This window comes from Nipponia nippon, unplaced genomic scaffold (assembly GCF_047370975.1).
Source record: "Nipponia nippon isolate SJK-2023a ecotype South Korea unplaced genomic scaffold, ASM4737097v1 scaffold_32, whole genome shotgun sequence".
NCBI lineage: Eukaryota > Metazoa > Chordata > Aves > Pelecaniformes > Threskiornithidae > Nipponia > Nipponia nippon.
Window position 1 is genome coordinate 2,271,708 of NW_028262350.1, and position 19,827 is coordinate 2,291,534.

The window sequence follows — 19,827 nt, forward strand, 5'->3', positions numbered from 1 at the left end:
GCAGCAAGCAAAGTGCAATAATGTACGCTTTTGCCCACCAGCCACTAGTCTGTTACATCCCATGCCCAATCTTGATATAATTTGATCAACAAGATCAAACTTCAGCTCATTTGCACACCCTTTACATGGCTGTACCTTCCAGCCTACTACCTGTTACTTTGCTGGCTTAAGTGACTCAAGGACTCCTTTCGTTATTCCCTGTGAAAACATGCTTTGGAAGCAATAATGTAACTCACAGAACAAATTCATAGTCAGCTCATCAGTGAGTGACTTCTGAAGACCAGCCAGAATGCTCTGTAGCCAATAGCTTTCACAGCAGAGAAGAAAAAAAAAAAAAAAAAAGGAAAAAAAATCAGGATAGGAAGATTTTGGAATGCTCTTTCTGTAGAAACAGAGGTGAAAGAATCTGACTGGCTTGAAAATAGATGTAAGCCTCCCACACCCAGACCAGAGAGGGAACTTATCAGGAGGAGCCTTTTACAGACCAGACTGGGCACTGACCTACTGCATCTCCAGCACCAGACTCTGTTTTGAGCTGGGCAGGCTGTGGGTGCACAGGACTGTTGTTGTTTTTGACAGTGTCTGTGCTTGTAACAGAGGTAGTTTCTTTCCGAGAAACTTTTGATAATGGTGGCTCCTCCACTGCAATCCCGCTTTGCCGCTGTCGTCGGCGTTTCTTGCTCCACAGCTCGTGGCAATCCTGCCAGTGGGGAAGGCTGGAAGAGAACAACACTTAGCAGTTAAGAAACATGGCAAGAAAACCCATTTAATCCTCAAAGACCACAGAAAGTTATTAGCGCCATAAGAGAAGCACAGATGGTCCTCTTACTGCAACCATACTATTAAACCAAGAAGGGGCAAGTTCTAGAACGAGGAAAGGTAGCATAATTGCATGTGAATCATTTAATTTGCACTGCAATCTCACCCCTGAATGGCCTGGGTTAGCTACAACGCACACAAGCCCCAGTGACTGCAAGTCCACCAAGCTTTGAGAAAGCAGCTGCCTTTAGCAACTCTGAAGGAAACGGGAATCTCAAAAGTTACTGCCATACTTGCACAGAGAGCACCTAGAGCGGAGTTTTATAACTTGCTTGATCGCTGTGGGAGAAAAGAGCGGCAGTGTGACACAGCTCAGCAGCTGCTCTTCAATTAACAGGCAGCATAAATGAGGCCCGGCCAGTCCACCGTGGCAGAGAGGATAGGGATAGGCTACGTGCTACTCTTGCATATCTTCCGACAGAGTTTTAGAGCACCTTACAAGCGTTAAACTGAGCTTTATAAAACCAGCCTGTTATCAGGCAGAAAGCCAACAGCACAGGAAGAGCTATTTGCTCAGCCATATGACAAAAAGCAAGGGCAGAGTCGAGAAAAGAACCCAGAAATCCTAACTTAATTCTGACTGAAAAAAACCCAAGGCCAAGCCAGTGGCTCCTTCCCAAAGCTCATTAGCAGAGAGCCCACTGCGGTGGAGGATGCCAGCTGGAACTTACTCTGGAGGTGCCATTTTGCTGAGGTCAACATCCTTAAGGAAGTCACTCTGCAGGGCCTGTTCTGCTGTGCAGCGCTTGCCAGGGTCTAGCGTCAGCATGTGGTCCAGCAGGTCGAGAGCAGACGAAGGAATGCTGCGCAGAGAGTTGGAAATACGGCTGAGTTAAGGGGTTGTTCTGAACAGGGGGAGAAGCCCGCTTTCAGAGCGACACCTCAGGCCTAAGAGAAATCCATGCAGTCAAAATTTATTACTATGTGATGCAGCAGCTCAAAGACATCAACAGAGCAGGCATTTATTTTTGCCGTTTATGAAGAGCAACTCTGCTCCAAATCCCACAAGATTATCACACAATTATACTCTCCCCCCAGAGAGCGCGTCTCTGAAGTCAGACTGCCTCAGCACTGTGAGAACGCCACACTGCCAAGCGTGCCTTCTGGTGCAGACCCTAGCTAGAAGGGTCACAAGCATGCAGCAGCAGGGAACCCCTCCGGCTGGCACCAGTGGCAGATCAGATATTTAGAAAGGGGACATCGATCCCATTCCAGCCTTCCCCACAAAGGAGAAGCCCTCCTGGAGAGGGCTGCCCAAGGGCAGAAAGCAAGAAGGGGAAGCGCTGCTTTATCCCGCCAGGTAGACTAGAGCCAAGGACAGCAGATGAGTTGCACAACATAACAGAAGGCCATAACCCCCACGCAGCCACTTATCCTCTCTTCTAAGAAAACTCACAAGGAGAACTCCTCACGCAGGCGCCTTCGGTATTGCTTCTTCGGTTTCATAGTGTTGAAGTAGGGCAACTTGATGACATCTGGCCAAACCGCTGGACAGGGGCTCCCACAGAGCCGGCTGAGAACCAGAAAAGCAGAGTATGATCAGCAGGTGGAACGCAGCTAGGAGGAGAAGAGCCACCAACCCAAGTGAAAGCGTTCCCTTTCTAAGCAGCTTACTGTACCACTAACACAGGTCTGGGCACACTTCAATGAAGATCAGATAACCCTCAGGTTAAAAAGGAGGTAGCAGGAAGAGGAAAAATGCTTACCTTGTGTTTATAGACAATGCATTTTCAGAGAGAGATATAATTTAGGTTCATGATTTTTGCACTCAACTAAGAACAGCAAAGTTTACTGAGGGTACCTACGTTAGCAGCCACACACTTGATGGTGGGCATGGACACCTAAATGCCTAACTGTTCACATTTGCAGTTACGGTCATTTGCTGGTCCTATTTTGCAGGCAGGTTAGAGAAAGAGGGTTCTTATAACACAGAGACTGTGTGCCTGAGCAGTTTCTGCAGTACCTCTTCTCATAGGCATGCATGTGCAACGCTTTACCTGATTAATTCAAGCTGAGCCAGTTCCAGATTGGCTTGAAAAATAGGCTTCTTTGTAAACAGTTCCCCGAGGATACAGCTGGAAAGAGGAAAAGCAAGAGGTCATGACAGCAAACCCTTGGGATGATCGTTTGAACACTGCAGCGTTTCTGTTCAGAAGCAGGTTTGCCTGAGGAGAGTTATTTGCATCAGGGCTTGTAGTTGAGAACTGACAAACTAACCTATGTGTACAGAGTCACCAATTCTACGCAGCTGGGAAATAACACTCACTAGTAGGCTGGTTAACATGTCACAGGCTTCACACTTTAACTCTTTGCAGGGAAAGGAGGATGTGTCAATAGCACGACAAGAAAAACAGATTCAGCCCATTTATCTTTTCAACTTTACTGTCACAATTTGGGGGATATCTGCTGGCCCAAATTACCCTCGGCTGCCAGCAGCGTATTGTTTGGCATGGCCAAGCGCAGGATATCGCCTTGTACGCGTGTTTCTACGCACACACGACATTTGTACAGCTAGAAGGGAAAGAAGAGAAGGAGGGAGGGGACAACTCTGACTCATTCAGTCCTTAACATCTACCCTTAAGCCTTCTGACAGCAATGACAATCAGTGCCAAATATAGCTGTGGTCTGATACGGGCACCTGTCTGCTGGAACCGGGCTAACGCCGCTCATTTGGCACAGGACCCTGAACAGCAACTGAACCTCACGGCCAGAGTTTCAGAAGTAATTATCAGGGCCTGATTTTTTACAAACCTTTGCTGTTTGTGTGCTAAGCTCTTGCTGAAAGTTTACCTGTGACTATCACAGTGGGAAGTACGCACTTTGGGAAATGCGGCACCGCTTCTGAATGCTGAATCCAAGCCTCTGGTTCTGAATCACTTGGAAAGTGTTCCATCTTTGTGGCTGAACTGCCCAAACTCCTCCTGTTCACAAGGCTCCCTACACTACTAGAAACCTGAAATCTCTACTTTAAAAAGTTTCCTAGATTTAGCTGAAAAAAATCAGGTGACAAACAGATCAATTTGAAGAGATTACAGAAAAACTCTCCATTAGGTCATTAAAACCATACGCTGAAGCTATGACCAGCACAGAGTAAGCCTGTCACCCCTTCTGGTCATCGTGGTACGTCATTATCTAAGGCTGGTTGGTTTGTTTTTTAAATAGCGGGAATAGATACCTTTCGTGCTCTCACGTGGTAATACCAAGAAAAGTCTAATTCTAGGAGTTTTTACTAAACGGTATAGCTTTAGTTAGGTGACACACATCTATTTCCCCAAAACACAAAATTTTGAAAGTATTCCTACACTATCACAACACACTTTGCCTAGCTGGAACAGTTTCAGAAATGAGCACAAAGCAAAGACCACCTTCCATTAGAACTATTCTATTCACGTGCTGATGTTCACAGCCCAAACAGGACAAGAGATACGAACCAGGCACTTACCCACAGCTCCACACATCTATGGCTGGTGTGTAACGCTCCTCACCTAGCAGCAATTCTGGAGGTCGATACCATAACGTAATGACTTTATTTGTGTACGGACGGCTGGAACACAAGGTACAAATATAAACTGATGACAAGAACCTCAAAAAGCCCTTACAAACTGTAGTTATTACTTCCAAACTGCAGAGTTAGGCACGTAAGTAGAAGCAGTGGGCTTTCAAGTGTCTAGACTTGCATAGCACCTGCCCGAGTTAAATAAAGCTGTGAGATATCACAGATTTTATAGGTCTGCCTGTGTGCACAAGACAGTAAGTTGTAGGTACCCAAGACTGAAAACTCCTGACCTGCAACAAGCAGCAGCAGGCTGCCATGACTGAACAGTGACTGATCTCAATGGATCGCCGAGCAAAACGTGGTCCATGGCAAGCAGAGATGATGTTTTGGTTCCTTATCAGCTGGTTTCTCTAACGAAAGGCTGTTAATACCAGCCAGGAGTATATTTTTTTCTGACAGCTGGAGTTGTGTTATACCACTTACACCATACTGGAAATCATTTCTCAGGCAATGCCAGGACTTCCAAGTGAAGGGACTACGTGGACATTGAGAAGAAAGGAGCTCATCCCACCTACGTAAACCATTTCCCCCTTCCTCCAGCTCGCTATGCCTCACCTCTCCTCCGAGCTGTAGAGTCGGGCGAGTCCAAAATCTGCAAGTTTGATTTGCCCACTGAAAGACAAAGAACAGTCACTGGTTTGAATCACAGCTGGGCTCGCATGCTGCAAGCGATAAAAGGTAAGGAAATCCCCCCACGTAGCAGAAAGGCCTAACAAAGCAACGTCTGCAGTAATTACTTTTGCATATGCCAGTCTTAATTTTTCAAACCCTATTTAATGCTTCAAAGAAACAAACAAACAAAAAACCCAAAGCAATAATTCAGTCTCATCTCTATCACAAACCCTTCCCAACAGACCAATGTCCCAGAGAAATTGTTTAGATGGATATCCAAACATGTGAATGCAATTACGTGCGCTATTATTCTCACAGGCTCAAAGTTTTCTTATGAGTATCCAGATAAAGACTTGAGAATTAACAGCACATGAATAATTGTTGTGTATTCTGTGATGACCTACGTTACTGCCAAACATTGCTATCTAGAGAAGAGAGAGCGTTCATGGAGAACTGCTGCTTCCTCCTACCTTAACCCTCAATGGTTTCCTGGCATACAAGCACTTCCAATAAACAGTATTTTTGCCAAAATACCATGGAGACCGAGTGTATACAGAGATCCAATTACTTCAAGTCAACATGAAAGAAAGTTAACTGTAAGGAGCTGCAAAACAGTGAGCAGAGGGCCTCACGTGGAGAGACTGCTACCAACAGCACGTTAAGCAGAAGGTTGTTAGGGCTGTTCACCCTCGCAGCGGGAGCTGTGTTCTCAGCCAGGAGCAGCGCTCAGGAAAGCCACTGCTTAATTACAACCGTCCGTCACACCACTGGTGGAAACACGCAGGGTTGTGCTCCCACAGCGGAGCAACACCTCCTGTTCCTAAGTGTAATGAAGGTGAGGACAACTGCGTGCTCTCAGCTGAACCCAGGGAGAGCGCAGGGAAGAGCCTGGACAGAACTCTATCTACTCCCAGGTTACCTGTTGTTCAATAGGATGTTGGAGCACTTAATATCTCGATGAAGGAAATTCTTTTTGTGACAGTAATCCAGACCCTCCATTAACTGTTTCATGAAAGACTTGATATGGTCCTCTGAGAAATGTACCAAGCCAGATTCTAGCAGCCCCATTAGGTCATGGTCCATGTACTCAAACACAAGGTAAAAGGCACCTGGAGTAATAAAGAGAGAAATTATTTAAGACAAGAGAGAAGAGACAAAGAAAAAGGAGGAATGAGAATAGATTCAACTGTTGAAATATTCTTTTTTGCGTACTCTTGAGTGTGTTCTGTTGGCGTTTTCTTTAATGCGGCCTCGTGATATTTAGGGCTTACTGGGCATCCCAGATTTTTTTTCCTCAATGGGAGAAAAAACCCCAAAACTACTAAGTAGCCCCTCTAACGCATCAAGCTGCCATCTGAAATCAAAATATGCCCCCAAAATAAATTCCTTTGAAATCCTGGTCTTGTTCACCTATCTGTTTTGTTTTTTCTTTCAAGCTAGCTTGTTGAAGAGACTACCGCTATGCGCGGCTTGAACTGACGTTTGTGTCTTCTCTCATGGAAGAAGGCCCCAAACAAAAGCTAGTGGGATGCTAGAACACCCTTCTTCCACAGTAACAGAGGACAGAAAACTTCCCACACTATAGTAAGTTTGTTGCCACTAAACAGTGTTAAAAGTGACTCTGTAAAGGCTTTTTTTTTTTTAAGACTGCTCTTTTGTGACTGCAGGAATGCAATGCATCCTTTTAAGCCCGTGTCTACCTCTGCTCTGCAGTGCGACAGCTCATTTTAACTGGAATCTCTCCTTTGATGTAAGGCCAAATCCAGATGCCAAACTTGCTGGAGCTATGTGTCAAGGAGGAATGCAAAAAAGAACATCTACACCAGAGTTTAGATTTTTACTTTTACACTAGGAATAAACAAATGGAGTTGCATCACCTCTTTGGCTAATCAAAACCACACCCTGCAACAAATACTACCTTTGTCCTTCTTGAAATCCAGTGCATCTTGTTTGTCCGTGACAATTTCCTTCATGTTAACAACACTGCGGTGGATCAGCTGCCGAAGGATTTTGATCTCACGGATGGCCGTGATGGGGAAGCCTTCCTTTTCATTGTCCAGTCGCACCTTCTTGAGAGCCACCAGTTCACCTGCCAGAGGAAGCCGGTGTCAAAGCCTCTGCACACACCACTGCTAGCAGCTCTGTGGGTTTCCAGGGGGGAGTTGAAAGCAGCTATGAGCGCAGTCAACATCCACCAAGAAAGAGCAGAGCCAGCTTTAGTTACCACCCTGCTAATTTTTGTTACGTTGCTCTGCCAGAAGGTATCACACCAACAACTCCAGACAGATGACACCCGCGCTCCTCCTAATCCGCTTCAGAGGAAAGTCAGAGGAAAAGTTCAGAGGAAAGGTGAACTTAAATTTACCCTGGAAACCACTCCAGTTCTTTTCACAAGCTTTGCTACAATAACGTCTGACAAAGGCACATTTAAAATGCAGGGGCTCAGTGGGCACCTATGGCTGCCGTAGCTCTACCTACCACGACCATCTGACCGTGTGTCAAACTGCACACCCAGGGCACGCAGTTTCACAAGCGGAGAGGGCAGCTGGGCACTAACTCACAGTTGCCAGGATTTCACAGCTCCTATTCTTTTTCCCATTTTGAAAACATCTGATGTAAATGCTTATTCCGGGGCTGGAGCCATTTCTCGTTTTACAGGTATCTGTCATTAACTGGCAACACCGCTAATGCTGGAATGGGTTTGAAGCACACTCACAGTAACAAGGCCTTAACGAAGCGGAGGCAACCTGAAACCACTTGGCATCCTTACCTGTATCCTTGTCCTTGGCTTTGTACACCTGCCCGTACGTCCCTTCTCCAATAATCCCAATGATATCAAACTTGTCCACGCAACGCTTCCCCCAGTCGCTTTCCGTCTGTCTCCTTTCCCCATACCGAGGGCAACAGATTCTGAGAGAGGGAAGAGGACTGTCAGACACCCGAGCGCTCCACCTCACCCGCCATCCTGCAAACAAACGCCCATTTGACTGTTTTAAGCTGTACCCTAAAAACAAAAAGCAAAGGTTAGGCACCCTGCCTTTACACTCCTGGCAACTGAGTGTTCAGCAGAGTTTAATGAATTATGCTATAGAATCTCAACTACTCCAGATACAGGCACTGCTATACAGGAATATTATCCTTCTATTTCATTCGGATACTAAAGCGCGCCAGCCAGAACACTCCCACTATCAGGTCTGTTCACTTCAGTTATGCATTTATCAGCTGCATACGGCTAACAAGCAATACGCTGTTCCTCCTGGGGAAATTAGCAGTGCAAAGAGCGGGGAAGATAAGCAAGATGGATGTTATGCCACCTCAATTCTACAGACTTCAAAGTAGCAGAACGATTTTGCTATAGCCTACCTGGGGCACGCAGTTAGCTACACAGATTTCTACAAAGATCTCATTATATGCTTTTAACCAAGAACAGCTTGAAGGAGAACCAAATCAGTACCTTTATCTAAAAAATACCAAAGAATTGTGCTACCCTAGGACAAAAATCAGTGTTTGGCATCTTTTGCAGAAACACCGGACATTTGATTTTTATTTAAAACAAAGCGCAGCTAGCACTCTGTGTACAAAACGCCAAGGGAGTTTGCTTCCTTGACAATTGCATAAATTCTGTTATGGGGGAAGTTGTATATACCATGCAACACGATTAATTCTTCCATCGTGCATGAAGAAAAGGTGTATGTCTCCTATTCGGAATAACCAATTCCTAGAAGCACCACAAGCTTTGTATAGGGATACTCATCAGGAGGTTTCTTTGGCCTGCAGGCTACAGGCTAAATCAAAAGGTGAGAGAGCTTTCGGGGCAGATGTGGCTGGCGACCAAATACGACACGCTCCAGCTGTTTCTACCACTGAAAGGGTCAAAGGGGAAGACACCAGAATCCGTCACAGCTTCAGTACGACGCCCGAACCGTAGCCTCCATTTGGTGCACAATTCACACAACCTCCTCTCTCTTCTTCCCAAACTGCCGTACTGTTTATTCTCAAATAGATGGGCAAGTGGCCTTCAGCTGTGAGTGGTCCAGATATGAAACAACTCACAGGAAACCGTTAATATACCATAAGAATAATAAAATAAGAAAAACCAGAAATATGAACTCATTTTCCCCACATTTCACTTCTCTCAATAAAGACAGCACTCAAACGAGTCTGGGGACAAAAGAATTTATAAAACTGAACTAAATCTGGCTAAAGATTTATAAGTAAGTGCACGTTAAGTGTTCTCCCCATCCAATAAATGGTGGGGAGGCTGCTGAGAGCTGGCAAAGCAGTTGCCCGATGCAATTTCAAAAATGACTGCACTTTCAACAGCACCGTCTCCACAGAGAGCACCGGGCATGCAGTCAGCTCTGCCAGGAGCGCTGCAGCACACACTGCAACTTAAAGCTTTGGAAAGCTAGACTGACAGCTGTGTGAAGAAACAGAAAACCTAACAACTCAAAAAAGCTGAAAAAAAAAAAAAAGAAAGCCAGCCTTACTTTGGTCTCTTTTTGAACGGTTGTTGAGGTGGTGTGGCTGCCTTTGGTTCCGGGGAGTCAGGAGGAGATGGATCCCCTCCAGGGAGCTCTGGAGGGAGCGGGAGGTCCGTGAGTAAGTGTCGTGGTCTCTGCTCTCTATCTTTCTTCACAGGTTTTGGAGGAAGAATCTCTTTTGGACTAAACTCCGAAAAGTTAATACAATACAAAAAAGTCAGACTTAACAGCCAATTAACAAACAAAAAAACCTACTGTAGGATAACAGCTACAACATTTGAGAACGTAAAGTTAGGAGCCCAAGTTTAAGTGCCAAAATTAGCATAGCCAAGTATAAACCAAAACAGCCTTAAATTTTACAACGATAATACATCAGGAGAGAAAAGCGGTTTGAACGCACTGTCTTCAAATAAACACACAGCTCTCTGCAGCTAGAACTCGCTCAGTTTGCACACTTAAGCAGCTACTCTGAGTTTCCTGTAAGCCGGTTCAGGGTATCAGCCAGCACCCACTTTCCGACCCTTACTTCCTCTATTTAGTCCATTTATCATAATGAAATTAAATGCATGACTTGTTAAGGACCACTATAAATATGAACCCAGAATTACATCTCTCTACGTAAGTAACTTTTAGCTTCTTAGCAAGGACTGAAATGTAGCTCTATTAAAAAAAAAAAATCCAATTACCAATGACATCAGAAGCCTCGTTTAGGCTAGCAAGAGTCTCATAAGCAGAACCTAATTTCTCTCTCATGTATTCAGCAGGGAAAATTCCTGGGTCTGAATAGTCAGGAATTCTTCTCCACACAAATCTCCGTTTCACCAGGAAAAGAAAAAGATTAAGAGATACGAACAACCTTCCAAGGTTCACTTTTAGGGCAGCCAGCAGGAGGTTTGCTGGTTGTCAGCATCACCAGGTCTAACGCTTCAGCACAAAACTCCACACGAACGAACTGATGGAAGTAGGTCATTTTCCCAATTTTTTTTTATTAGGTGCTACCTAATCGGCACAAAAATCTCTTGTGAAATACAGTTAAAAACCAAGCCAGATGAAGAAGGATAATATTCTGGCACTGAGCTCTGACATCTTCTGTAGAAGATGGGGGAGCAACCTTATCCCGCTGCTAAGAAGTCACCATGCAGCTGCAGAACTGGTCGCACGTCCCGCCAGCCTAGACCTCTGGAGGAAAGCATTCACTGACGGGCACTATTACCAGCGGTACGTATCCTAGAAATACCAGCCGTGGGAGAGCTGCGCGGGCTGAAGCTCACCCCCCATTAACTGCAAACTCTTCATGCGCGGAATGATACCCAGCCGGGTCACTGCCCCAAGGCAGAGCCCACGTTAAGCCTCAGAAGAGGTTCTTCAAAGCGGGATCCAGACAGCCAGGGCCTACAACCGCATGCAGGAGGCAAGAGACTTTGGTCCAACAGAGCAGATCAACCTGGTTTTGCTTTCTTTATGGCTTTCACATGTGTATTTGAAGCACTGATGTAATGTCCAGTTCTTACAGATTAAATGTTCACAGTAACAAAAAAGCAGTTGTTTATTTGACTTCGTGTTTAATCCACTTCTAACTGGCAATTCATTTGTTCCTGATCGTATTTAAATACCTAATAGTATATGCTAAGCTTTTGACCCCGTCAAAAAGATTCAGCCTTTTTCCAGACACACACTGAAAGCCAACTTCTTTGCAAGACTTCTTGGGAAGGGCGAAGTGTCTTTGTAGGTTTAACCTGCGGGTGCCCAGCCTTCCAGGAGGTCCTCTCTCTCCCTCTTACCAAACAGTTACCATTTTCTTGCTGACACGCTGTTATCTGTGCTTAGTTACCTACAGCTTAGTTAACCTATTTGCATATCAGCGCTGGTGCTACTAGATGGTCACTGCAACTTTAATTACATTGGGACATTTCACCAGGCGTTTCTTTCAAAGGGAGAAGGCTAAACAGACCCTTCAGAGTTGCCCAAGCAGAAAAACGACAAAGTGTGAACGTCAACTGCCTGACAAAGACTCCCAGAAGCTATCTCCCTTCTTCCCCTCCCCTAAAATAGCAGGAATGCCATCAGCCAGGTCTGCATTTTTAACCATGTTCGTGCTGGGAACAGTCAACCGGGTGTTTCCAGGAACCTAGGCAAGCTATGCAATTTCTGAGCGCAACATCAAACACGTACAAAGTTTGCATCGTTGGTTCTAAACAGCTTTTCCCCTCCTCCTGCTACACGAAGCGACCCATGGTGCACCTTGACTGCTGTGAAGTCCAAAAGCATATAGATAGATGATAAGTCTTGAGAGCTCGGCAAGCATCAAGAAAGGTTAAAGGGTCTCTAATTGAATGAGGTGCGTTTGGTACTTGGACGCTCTAAAGCACGTCTCCAAATCCTGTGCTTACCACGGTCTCAGAGCCGGAGCGTTCTCCCAGTCTCAGCACGTGAAAGCAAAAGTCAATCTAAGAACAGCTTTCTTCATACATACGAAGGCCGTTGATTAAGAGCGAGCTTCTGTACGCAGTCAGTGCCATATGCAACTGCCACCAGACTCGGCAAAATGAAGCGGGATTTCCCGTCCTTTTCTTGGGAAAAAGTCACTGTAAATCCATTTACTAAGCTTAGCAACTAGCTGTATTATCGCCCACACTCCTAAGTTCCTAGGGATGGCAGAGATAAATCACACTTTTACAAAACTAAGCCACACCTGGGTGGTAAAAAAAAGAGCTCTAGATGCGAGTGGCTAAAAAAATAAAATACAATATTTGCAGGACAATTTCTGTGTTTGGAAATAAGGGAGCACAGCAGCAGAACCTTGCTTAGACTGGCATTTGAGTTGGGAAAAAATCCGCAATCTGTTAAAAGCTACTGCTCACCACAGATACATTTAGACTAAATAGGTATTTGCTGAACAACATTATACAGCTTAGGAAGGGCAACATAAACATGCACAAGGCTAACTTTTACGCTGATCGCGGTGACAACATTACCCTAATTTACATCGATACCAGGACAAATCAATTAAATGAATCAGAAGATGTAACACGCTGTGTTCACTTCAACCACAGGGTAATTATATCAAGTCATAACTATCGTGTAGCACACTATTCATTAAAAAACGTGCTTTACTAACCCATGAGATACCTAGTACATCTGTAGCAACGGTTGGAAAGATACAGAAGTTCTTAGGGAACTAGAGGCTAAGCAGATCAAGTAGAAAAAAATATCTCAGTGATGACCTTACGTTAACAGCACTACAACATACTAACAGCTACAAAAGGAAAAAAAAAAAACCCGTTGTTTTTCTTCTCCACCTGCATTTTGGATATTCGGTTCCTTCCCCCTTTTCCCGCCCACCAAAAGAAACCCCCCACAGTAAGGTTTTTCAGACGAGTTCAGCTTAGAAGCCAGACCACCACCAGCCAAGACCCAGAGCAGCAAGAGCTACAGCTACAGGACAGAATTAAGCCTGCCTGTTTTGATTAGAAATTATAGGAAACAAAGTTGAAGTAGGGGCAGTTTCACTCATTCATTCTTAAACTCTTTTTCAAACAAACAATACCTACTTCTTAAGCAATAAGGACTGTATTAATTATTCAACAACTAAGACAATACTTAGTGTTAAACCAATGCCATTTTTTACATGTGGGCATGGCCTGCGTGTTCGATGAATTTGGAACAGAAATAGCTCTGGTTTGTGTTCTTGTATTGGAATTGTTAAGCTCTTTCCTGTTATTTAAGTACAGGTTTTGGAGGAATAAAGCAAAAAAGCAATTTCAAAATAAGCCTGTGCAAATGGCTGCAACGCAAAGGGGTGCATAATTCCAGACCCATGTTTCATTACTGTAATAAATATGAACAGAGCGCGATGCGAAACCTTTACTAACCAGCAGCCAAACCTCTCTTCCTCACCGAGATAAGATGTAACTACCTGCACAGGATCAGAAAACTCTCCACATAAACCTGACAAGGCCAAAACCAGGGATGGCCATGCAATAACGCATTTATACCAGCGGCATAGTCCTCAGCGTACTCTGCGGGATAAGCTAGCAACTGTCAAACTAACCAAAAGAATCTGTTTATTTCAATGTTTTGCTTGTAAACGCAAACAGGATGCTCTGGTGTGACCTTACCTATCCAAGTCATCTTCCCCAACTAAAATAGGGGGGAGCGGAAGCGGAGGCAACGTCGAAGTTTTCAGGTGTGGGATAGCAGCCGTCACAGACACTTGTGTTTTTGTAGCAACTTGGACAGAGGACTGAGAGTTCACCTGAGAGGATAAAGTAGACGTCCTTGGGTGGGAAGAAGATGGCAAAGATGCTGGGGCTGAAGTAGGGACCTGAACGGGAGTCGGTTGGGATGGTGGCAAAGGTGGAACAGCAGGTGATGGAGGCAAAGGCGGCAATGGCGGAGTTGGAGGTGGTGGCGTGGTTGTCGGCAGAGGTGGAGGAGGTGATTTTAGTGAGGGTAGTGGGGGTGGAATCTCCTTCTCTGCTGCGTCTGTCTCTTTTGGAGACAGGAGGTCCTCTACCACTGCTACAGGCTTCAAGTCTTTTGTTCCCGTCTGTTTTGAATCTCTAACTGCAACAGGATGTTTCCTCTCAGAGTTCTCCTCTGCCTTGGTTTTTGTTGTCTCTGCAGGGGCTTTAGTCTCTGCATTCGTATACAGTAAATTAACTAATTCTGTATCTGAAGACGATTTTTCAGATTTAACAGTTTTGATGACCTTTTTAGATTCTGTTCCAGACTCCTTAAGTTCAGCTAAGCTGTTCTCCTTTCTAGAGAGGAAAACGGGTGAGCCCTTTGCCTCCTTCCCATCCACCTTGGCTGCAGCTGCTGCCGCTGCCGCTCGCTCCTTTTTCTTCCTGCTGAGTTCTGCCCCCAGACTGGAGTTCAGCGGTAGCCTTGTCGGTGATATACTGGAATGGCGACTGCGTGACCCAGACCTCTGCTTTTTACTGTGAGATGATGAGTGTCTTGAGTACCCAGGACTTCGGCTTCGGGACTTCACAGACTTCCTGTGGAGAAAACAGGGAGAAGATAAATGAAACGAAGCATCTCTCAACCTCCGAGCCACTCACCAACATCAATAGCTCTCTTTGAAAACAATTCAAATCCATTATTTGTCAACTAAGTTCAGACAGTCCATAACACCTGTCAGGAGAGACTAAAGCTACTGAAACGAGTTTATCGACTAAAGTAGTACAAGTTTCAGGTCATCATCCAGCCTTCCAGTGTCAGGACTACCCTCACAATCATACTCTTCAGACAGAAACGAAGGATCAAGATTGGACAAGCCTCAAGGTAAAGACAAGATCACAGATGCACGCACTAAACAGAAGACTTCAGTCGAGAGGATGAGCTGGCAGTTTACGAATCTTTCACAGTAATTATGTACAACTTTAAAGGAAACAACGGATAAAATACGACTGCCCTCACGGGAATACCGCCTCAGGAAACATCTCACTTCAAGCTAATTTTCCCCCCTGGTTATTTTACTATAATCGGAACTGAAATTTGCATAGTATGATTCAGAAGAAAAAAAAGCCCCAGGAATTTTAATTCTGTTTGAGCTATGTCCAGAGGGTCTCAGTCTTCCTCTACAATAAATGGGCTCTAAATTAGGTATAGATGCAGAAATAAAAAAAAAAACAAAACAAAACAACACAACACACTGACAATCTGTGTTGTGATACAAGCAACAAGCAAGGCAGGAAGCACCTCACGCCATCAGGGTACGCACTGCGAGCACGGGGTGAACCTACTCAGAAGACAGCAGTAACCACAAGCTCACTGGAGGCTGATGTGGAAACAAGATAAAATAAAATGGAACTGGAAACTGGTACTTCCAGTGCCCATGTCAAAATTACTGACAAGACAGAACTGCTTCCTCCGCTTCAGGAGGAACTAGGATTTTGCAGGTTATGAGACAGCATAGTTTAACTGCGCACGCGGTAGGCTCTGATGGGTTTAGAAGCTGTGTGAGCCAACAGGAAAACGGGAAATTTTGAAATCAGACCCTATAAATACTATAATAGAAACCATGCTTAACGTTTATTTTTATTCCGCGATTTATTACTTAGAACATATCTACTTTTGAAAATACAGAATTCTCTCAAAACACCGTTCCACAGTAGTTATAAAACACACCTAATGGCCCGCAGGTTTAAACACAGTAGATGCTGGCTCGCTAGTAACCATACTCAGAACGTAATTAACAACAAGATCTAAACTGTTTATAGTCCTACACAATACCATCCTGAGACAACAAACATTCGGAAAATAAACTGGAGAAACGAGACAGACTAACACAAAGATCCTCACTAGACACCACCGGCGCCTTCAAGGATGGGCACAGCCGCGATTGCACGGGAGGCGAAGGCTCTCGCTGCACGGGGGCGCGGACTTTAACAGAACCCTCGTCCCTTGCTACTCCAAGCACAAGCATTCTGCCCTCTCACTAGCACAACCCCAAACCTCGTGTTAACAGTGGTCAAAGAACACCATGACTGTAGGTAGTCCTTACCTTTAGACTTACAAAATAAATATACAACCAGAAGGAGAAAAAAAGAAAAAAAAAAGTGTCATCTAAAGTCACTCAACTATTTTCCTCTTCAACACACTGTTCTGTAATGGGAACGCTGCCTCGGGATTGTCTCCTTTTCCAAGGTTTCTGCTGAATGAATTAACAGCCTCAGACGCGGTTTACTGTTTGGATAGCAGTTCACCTGCCGCATCCCAGTGCAAAGTTGCCAGGAGCTGAAAAAGCTGTTACGTTTTCACTATGCTCAAAGACATTCGCAGGTTAAGGAAAACATTCCTAATGAATCCCGTGGGATGTAGTTTACTGCAACCACAAATAGTTTTGGGGTTAGCATTCCCTATTACAATTCTTTTGGGCTAGATTGTTTAAGATGCTGCGATACTCAGTTTCCTGCTCCCTACCTTCCGCATGATTACCCCCCAACAGTTATTCCAATTCAACGGGTTGCAGAGCGACATTCTCAACAGGATCACTCAGCAGACCTGACGTAAAGTAAACTTCTCCAAAAGTGCAATTTTACCTTGTTTTTAAGTGCTACATTAGAAATGCAGCTGCAAAGACACCTGCATGGACAGAAGCAAGGGAAAGGTAACGCTGTAGGAAGCGGTGGGGCGTGCAGACGGAGCAGGCAGCTCGGGGTAGGACCCTCTTACGCAAGGGCTGTTGCGGAAGGAGCTGCACCGCAGAACCAGCGTTTCCAACCTGACGAGGGCGGGGGATGACTCCCTGACCTTCCATCAGGAAATATACCCGCTCCTCTGTTCCACCAGGACTAAATCCACTTATTCCCTTCCAGTAGTCTTCTCCACTCCTCAGGCACCACCCACGCTTTTTCTCTTCAGTTGTCTAATGATAATTACCTCTAGTTATTATACAAAGAGCTGTTGTTTCTAAGCCTATTTTTCAGCTTGGTGTTTACGGTTTCTTTGTTAGACCTGAAAAAGGCACCGCATCCAGAAGCTTGTCTGCTTTCCTGGCTCTATCAACACAACCGGGAACAGACCACTCTACAACAAATCTTACCTCGTATCATTATAGCTCATATCAGCGCTTGCTGAGGGGCAGTCTTCCACAGCAACACTTGCTTTTATCACCGCTGGATATCTCAAAAAAGATGCAATAAGACAGAAGATGCACAAGCAGATTTTGCTTTTTAAAGATACTCTTCCCATCCTCTGGAACGATCTTTTCATGGCTTTACCTGCAGCCAGTTAGTTAGCGCTTTTACCCCTTTCACCCTTAACGTGTGTTAAGGCAACACTCCACAGCTTACTTGCTTTGCTAAGATTATCAGAGATGGGCGGGGGGCAATTCAGTTGCACGTGAACTTCTTTTTCTGGATAAAAATGCTCCGGGGTTAAAAAATACCTTGTTGTCTCTAGCACTGGGAACCAGAAATACAAGATACTAACCATGATGACTGCGAATTAGCATAAAGAAGTCAGAGATGATGGCTCATCTAAAAATCCAAATAAAAAAGCATTATTAGATTAATTTAACTGATACAATCAGAAGATTAGAACGGTCTTTGGAAGAGGGAATGCCAGAACCCTCCAGACCTCCTCGTGCTGAATACGACCACAGCTAAGAGCCGTTAGCAAAGGGGACCCTCAATCAGTTGGCAGAACCAAGCCCTACATCTACCTACTCCCGTATTATCCACTGTACAAACCCCTAGGAACATCTACAGACATTAAAATATTTTACCTGCTCCAAGCCACAACAGACGTTCAGATTAAAGTGCAAACTAGTATCTGGGAAGCCTGACCGCACGCCCTGTGCTCTAATTGCTCAGGAAGCAAGCTCAAACAGAAGGCCGATATTTCTGATTTATGAATACCTGATGACCTTTTCCCGTGGCAAGGATCTGCGTAACAGTGGCCACTACTACAGCACGTGCACACACTCACCCTTTGCTGCTATACTTAGTACAGAGCACAATCCACCTTCAGCAAGCTGAAGGACTCTGGAATTTCTTCTTCTAGTTTTAGCTGCAATGACAACAGTTGCTACAAGGAATGGCAAGCCACATCTGTTATTTTCCCTACTGACCAAATCATCCTCATTTCCTCCTAAATTGAAAGCAAGTTGTTTTGCACAGCCATTTGAAATGCAAAGATTCCGTAGTTTCTCCAATCAGCACAGCACATTGATTCGGTTTCCTAACACTGTATTTTGGATGTGGAGATTAAAGAAAACACAGAATGCACTAAAAAAAAAAACAACAAACAAAAAACCCCGTATTGTCAGTCAGTGGAAGTAATTCAGTGTCCCAGAAAAGCCTGCGTTACCTCCTCTGAAGAATTTAAGCCATAGTCAGATGCTCGCTGCCTAAGTAAGTGTGCCAGTTAAAGACGTCTTCTCTCCCAAACTGTTCCTGCCCCGCTGCAGGAGCCAACAGAGGAGATCGCACAGTCACGCCCCGGCTACTCTGGTGCAAAGTCAGCTGCCTCCATTTACACGCTCATCTGCGGCAGATCTACCAAAGCTGGCTTCAGTGAAGCTGGCGAGGAAAGCTCAGCCGATCCGCTCCTCCAGGTGAGCTCCTGGACAGCCATCAGCAGAGCAGCAGCCCCACCTTTGACTTCTGGAGCAGATGTCTGACCATAAACCTACACCAACGGCCTCACCGTACAGGCTGCAAGCTCAGTGAAGCAAAGCCAACAATGAATTACAACTTACAATTTGCCTAACATATGGAAAACACATTAAACTCCCTCTGTCCCTTGATTAGAATCACTTCAGGTGGATGTTTTCTGAAGGCATAATCCATATTTTTTGTTCTGCTTTAAAAGAATATATCACACAGCCAGTAAGTTATCTGCCCAGAAAAGAGAGAAGAGTAGTAGGTTATCGATTGAAGTCAGAGATTCAAAGAATTCAGTGCAAGCTGAGTGTAAACACCAAGTAACCTTTGGAATCTATTTTGGTTTGGGGTCTAGCATTTTGTCAGTCAAAGATGCCCTTAAAAAGTTTCTTACGTGGGTGTGTAAGTTCAGGGAAGCAGCACAAAGTGCTTCGAAGTTGCTCCCATCATTAAGATCAGGAAAAGATAACTGCTTGATTTCTCAAGTCAGAAGGAACTAGCCATTTACAGAAAGAGTAAGCTTCAGGTTCGCCTGGGAAGCGGAGTAACCTGGGGGGGAAAACGCCTCTCTCTATAGCAGGCCAGTTTCCACGTGGTTTCTCCCTGGTTAGGGCTGAACATGGACATTTAACAGGTGCCATAATACACAATTATATCACGAAGTATACATACGTTTTCTACTACTGTATTCTTACTCTTCCAAAAGTATTACCAAATAACGTGCAAGAGCAGTGCCATCAGGGCAAAAAGGATTGAGGGGAGGGAGAAAAGAGATGTCAAGGACTACCCCTCAGAACCTCTCAGGTGCACACAGAGAAAACAGGGCAGAGGAGAAACAGCCTGAAGGAAATTTTCACTATGTAAAGTCAGAGCAGAGTAAGATTTTACGTAACAGCTTCCAGGGTGCTAAAACCAATACACCTCTCCCACAGCAAGGACAAAGGCACCATTTCAAGCCCGCTATGGAAGACAGTATTCCTGAAGTTAAGAGCTCTAGTAACAAAGCCCAAATTCCAAAAGCCTCGAGTTCTTTGGGAACTGCTGATCGCATAAATGCGTTCTGGAAGCAGCCTCTTCACTCGCAGCTCCTGTTTGGACCAGAGGATGCAGTACAGCTAACACAGTGCAGCGCATTTCTATAGCGATTACATTCCAGGTCACATCTTAATTGCCATGGAGCTACAACCAAAGCTTCACAGCACCCATGGTGACAACTGGAAACTCACTTAACATAAGCTGA

At 44.9% G+C, this 19,827-nt stretch overlaps 1 protein-coding gene across 5 annotated transcripts in view; it reads right to left on the bottom strand.

Annotated features, from left to right (window-relative positions):
- The window catches only part of CDK12 (cyclin dependent kinase 12), a 30,313-nt gene that overhangs the window by 8,075 nt on the left and 2,411 nt on the right, over positions 1-19,827 (bottom strand). For all 5 annotated transcript variants that reach the window (XR_015707566.1, XR_015707567.1, XM_009475837.2 and 2 more), the window contains exons 2-12: positions 13,590-14,474; positions 9,478-9,654; positions 7,758-7,897; positions 6,906-7,076; positions 5,907-6,096; positions 4,931-4,987; positions 4,262-4,363; positions 2,817-2,894; positions 2,216-2,332; positions 1,491-1,622; positions 502-716 (exon numbers count right to left, since the gene is read on the bottom strand). Coding sequence is in view for 3 of the 5 variants with exons in the window: in XM_009475837.2 (XP_009474112.2) it covers positions 502-716; positions 1,491-1,622; positions 2,216-2,332; positions 2,817-2,894; positions 4,262-4,363; positions 4,931-4,987; positions 5,907-6,096; positions 6,906-7,076; positions 7,758-7,897; positions 9,478-9,654; positions 13,590-14,474 (2,264 nt within the window). In the remaining 2 variants the exon portion in view is untranslated. The remainder of the gene's footprint in view (positions 1-501; positions 717-1,490; positions 1,623-2,215; positions 2,333-2,816; positions 2,895-4,261; positions 4,364-4,930; positions 4,988-5,906; positions 6,097-6,905; positions 7,077-7,757; positions 7,898-9,477; positions 9,655-13,589; positions 14,475-19,827) is intronic.